This window comes from Marmota flaviventris, chromosome X (genome assembly GCF_047511675.1).
Source record: "Marmota flaviventris isolate mMarFla1 chromosome X, mMarFla1.hap1, whole genome shotgun sequence".
In the NCBI taxonomy this organism is placed as follows: Eukaryota; Metazoa; Chordata; class Mammalia; order Rodentia; family Sciuridae; genus Marmota; species Marmota flaviventris.
In genome coordinates, this window is record NC_092518.1 from 133,025,472 (window position 1) to 133,030,173 (window position 4,702).

A 4,702-nucleotide genomic window follows, 5' to 3' on the forward strand; every position below is an offset into this window, starting at 1 on the left:
CACATGAGATCATCATGCTATGAAAATTCCCAATTGTGTTTTATGTTAATATTTAAACAATATTTTTAATACTCAACATTTATACTTAGACCCATCTTTGATTTCAAAGCCCCAATAAGATTTAACCCTGGATTTCCTCTAAATTACAGGGGAGAAAGATAGATTTGCAATGGTGTCTTACCCTCACAGTATCCTATTCAATCCTAGGCAAAGAGGAGGACCCCAACATTTCTTAACCACATCCCAGGGTGACAAGGGATGTTAAATGTTCCTTGGTGGTGGTTCATACAAGCAACGGAATCATTGAGCACTCCCACTCATTTATAGGCTCTTTCTCCAGAGTGAATTCTCTGCTGCTAAACCAAGGCTGTGGATTCACTGAAGGAATTGCAACATTCATAGGACTGTTCTGCGGAATGAGTTTTCTGATGATGCATAAGGGATGAATTCCGGCTGAAGGCCTTCTCACATTGTTTACATATATAGGGTTTGTCTCTAGTGTGTGTCCTCAGGTGCTTTGTAAGGTGTGAGCTCTGGCTGAAGGCCTTCCCACATTCTTTGCAATTGTGGGGTTTCTCTCCAGTGTAAATTCCCTGATGTTCGATAAGGTATGCACTTCTGCTAAAGGCTTTTCCACATTCTGTGCATTCATATGGCTTCTCCCCTGTGTGTGTTCTTTGATGGTGAATGAACCCTGAGGGGCCACTAAAGGCTTTTCCACATTCATCACATCTGTAGGGTTTCTCACCAGTATGGACAAAGAGATGCCTAGAGAGGGACGAGGTGTCTGTGAAGGCCTTGCCACATGCATCACATTTGTAGGGCCTCTCCCCAGTGTGGGTCCTGCAGTGCTGGGTCAGGTGCGTGCTTCTGTGGAGGGTCTTCCCACACTTGCCACACTCATAGGGCTTCTCCCTAGTGTGGATGAACATGTGCTGGGTCAGGTGCATGCTCTTGGTGAAGGCCTTCCCACACTCGTGGCACTTGTAGGGCTTCTCGCCCGTATGAGTCCTCAGATGCTGGTTAAGGGATGAGCTCTTGCTGAAGGCCTTCTCACACTCTGAACAGCTACAGAGCTTCTCTCCGGTGTGGATACATTGGTGGTCGATGAGAGATGAGCTCTGGGTAAATGCTTTGCCACATTCATTGCACTCATACAGCTTCTCCCCGCTGTGGATGCAAAGGTGCTCTGTCAGGTGTACACCCTGGCCAAAGGCTTTGCCACACTCTTTGCACCGGAAGGGCTTCTCTTTGGTGTGAGCTGTCTGGTGGTGGATGAGCAATGAGCTCTGGCTGAAGGCCTTCTCACACTCACTGCACTGAAAAGGCTGTTCCCCCATGTGAAACCTCAGGTGTTTGATCAGGGATGAGTTCTGGCTGAAGGCCTTCCTGCATTTGGGACAGGAGTATGGTTTCTCTCCCATGTGAATTCTCTTGTGCTGTACGAGCCCTGAGAGGCCGCTGAAGCCTTTCCCACAGTCAGGACACTTATAGGGCTTTTCTCCCCGGTGAGTCAGCATGTGATGACTGAGGGAAGAGGCATCTTTAAAGGCCTTCCTGCACTCCTGGCACTCATAGGGCCTCTCTCCCGTGTGGGTCCTGCGGTGCTGGGTCAGGTGTGTGCTTCTGCAGAAAGCATTCCCACACTTGCCACACTCATAGGGCTTCTCCCCGTTGTGGATGCACATGTGCTGGATCAGGTGGGTGCTCTTGGTGAAGGTTTTCCCACACTCGTGGCACTCATAGGGCTTATCGCCCGTGTGGATTCTCTGGTGGTCACTGAGCGAGGAGCTCTGGCTGAAGGCCTTTCCACACTCACTACATTTAAAGGGTTTCTCTCCTGTGTGAGACTTCTGATGCTTTGTAAGTGAACAGCTCTGGCTGAAGGCCTTCCCACAGTCCTTGCATGTAAAGGGTTTGCCTCCAGTGTGACTTTCCTGAAGGCCAAACAAGGTGGAATGGTCCCGGAAGGAGTTCCCTTGTTGGGTACACTGCCAAGGTTTCTTATCCATACAGAAGCCCTGCTAAGTAATCAGGTCTAAATTTGGGCCTAGGCTCCCTACATGTGTGTCACCTGTGCCAAAACTTTTTCATGTAGGGATCCCTGGCTGTGAAACAGGAACTGATTGGAGGCTGAAGCTTCCTTGGAAATCACTGCATTCATTGGGAATGTCCTCCCTGGAATTTCTCTTGTGCATTATTGCTGTTTGTCTGGGAGATCTCTCTAAGTGGCCCTCACTCCTCCATGCCTCATACAACATAGAGTCCCAGGGACTGTTCCCTGTCATTCTATTTATCAGTGTTCCCTGGAATGAGCCTCCTTCAGAAATGTTCTGCTGGAAAGTTGAGTCCTTAGCCTCAGGTCTGGTTCCCTAATCTGAAAGAAAATACAAAACAGGGAGTTCGACCAGCGTCATGTGATAGAAAACCTAGCCCCTGAGGCATTCATGGTGTCAACAACCCTCAGAGTTGGCTCTGCTGTTTCAACACAGGATGAGATGAAGGAGAAATGGACAGGAAAGCAGATAAGCAGGTGACACAAGTGGTGCATGAGAAATGAACACCCAGAAGGGTCTGGAAAGGACAGAGGGAAGCTGGGAAAGAGAGGCACAGGAAAGGTGGCAGAGAAGGATGGAAGATAATGGGAAACAATAGATGATGATCCAAGGGCTCATTCTGGGACTGGAAGACATGACAAAGTCCCTTCTGCATTGTTGTCTCCATATGCTTGGATTATCTAATGGCCTCTTGGAAAGGTACTTTCATTCCATTCCAATCAATCCTGCATATTGTCAGGGTAGAAAACTAAAAATTCAGATGCAGGAGTAGAATTTCTATGCCTTATTCTAGTTGATAGTTACCTTTTTCTGACAAAGGAGTATGCAGAAGGCAGAAAGATGCTGTGGTTTTGCTGATAAAGATTGTGAATATGGTTCATAATGGTAGAACGGTGATCTCTTTGCAAAGGCTAAAGAGCTCATCTCAGAATTACTTTTGAAATATGTTTTACAGGAGATTCATCAAATTGATGAAGAAATTATTTTGAAGGGACTCAAGAAGAAAACACACTGATAAGTCAAACACTATGGTAGACAAGATTTGTGACACAGAGAAATACTGTCCAGTTATTTTCAAGTGACAAGATAGGATGAGCAGTTCAAGATTAAGTCTCCAGCTGCCTCTATACTAATACATAGAGTAAGGGGACAATGATAAATTGAAATTGTTTACATAAATGGGTTTGACAGAGACTGCACTTTGCTCAGAAGGATTCAGAAACAGATTGTGGCAACAGAATGTAGACCCTAGATATGTGAAAGTGACAGAAACATCAGAAGAAAGTTGCCAATTTAATTTTGAATTACTAATAGTGGGGAAAGGGAACAAACTTCATAACTGCATAGAGTCAAGCCCTATGCTCCTAACACCAGCTTTGTAGGTCTTTCATGATACTACCCCATACTCCAGCCTCTGAAAGTGAGCTTTGTCTCTTAGGAACTACCAAACCCTATGTAACTCTCTTCTAAGGCACATCACTGCCTATGTAGAAGCTGTGTTAGATTCCAATCTGTAACCCCACAAAATTTAAGCATGTAAATGTGCTTAGTAAATTTTTGAATGAGCAAAAATGTTTTGAGAAACTAATTAAGAGATCTAAAAAGGAAACTGCCGCCTGAGGAATGGGAGAGACTATAGTATAGAATTCTTACTCTATAGCCGTTAATATCCCCATGAAAATGGGGGCCACATACCTAGGGATTCAGTTTGGCTACACTGGAGGTGTTCTTATGAACAATGCTGTAACAAACACATGAAAGAAAAGAATAGCACACCAGTAACATTAAATGTGGCATGTGGCTTACTTTCTCTTCCTTGGCCACCAAGATATTATTCCCTCCTGATTTTTGCCCCACCTCCCCAGCAGCTCCTTTTCAGTCTATTTTGATGGTTTTCCATTAGACCAAGCTATACTTCCTTTTACCCTCAGTCTCGTGGAGTTATATACACAAATACATACACCCTGACTTCTCCCAAATTTATCTCTCCATTCTGTCATTGAGCAAAAGACTTATGCATGTTTTTCTATTTGTATATCTAATTAGACATCCCAAACTTAACATGATCGAAAACAAAAACCTTGGGGCTGGGGTTGTGGCTCAGTAGCAGAGCACTTGCCTAGCACGCGTGAGGCCCTGGGTTCGATCCTCAGCACCACATAGAAATAAATAAATAAAGGTATTGTGTCCAACTACAACTAAAAAATAAATATTAAAAAAACTTTTATGATCCTCAAATCTATGTCTCCCACATCTTCCCCATCTCAGTTATGTCAACTGTATCCTTCCAGTAGCTCAGATCAAAAAACCCACCAGCAAATCTGCTAACTCTATTTTCAGAATCTGACTGCCTTTAATTACCTCCAGTGCTACCTCCCTGATCCAAGTCACAATCACCTTTCTTTTGGAATATTTCAGCAACATCCAAACTGGTGGCCCTGCTTCTGTTTTACCCCAGCCATATCCCCCCCCCAACACACACTGACACACCTTCCTTATGGCAGACCAAGTGATCCCATTACAACGTCATGGCAAATCAATCACTGCTATACTCAGAACACTCCAGCAGCTTGTGCTCAGCCCCTACTGAAAGACCAGGTCTTTCCAATGTTGCTCAAAGTTCATGACATTATGGCCCTCATCTC

At 44.8% G+C, this 4,702-nt stretch overlaps 1 protein-coding gene across 1 annotated transcript; it reads right to left on the reverse strand.

Annotated features, from left to right (window-relative positions):
• Positions 1-356: 356 nt before the first annotated feature.
• On the reverse strand, positions 357-2,012 carry LOC114107152 (zinc finger protein 420-like). The gene is made up of 2 exons (XM_071606112.1): positions 1,237-2,012; positions 357-1,068 (listed from the first exon to the last, which is right to left on the reverse strand). The coding sequence occupies exons 1-2, from the start codon at positions 2,010-2,012 to the stop codon at positions 357-359; spliced, it is 1,488 nt and encodes a 495-aa protein (XP_071462213.1).
• Between the last annotated feature and the right edge of the window lie 2,690 nt (positions 2,013-4,702).

Excerpts from the sequence above, each read along its gene's own strand:
- LOC114107152 (XM_071606112.1), bottom strand. The coding sequence starts at position 2,012 with ATGGATAAGAAACCTTGGCAGTGTACCCAACAAGGGAACTCCTTCCGG. Across the intron at positions 1,069-1,236 it reads ACCAAAGAGAAGCCCTTCCG|CTGTTCAGAGTGTGAGAAGG; the intron begins GTGCAAAGAGTG and ends GAAGCTCTGTAG.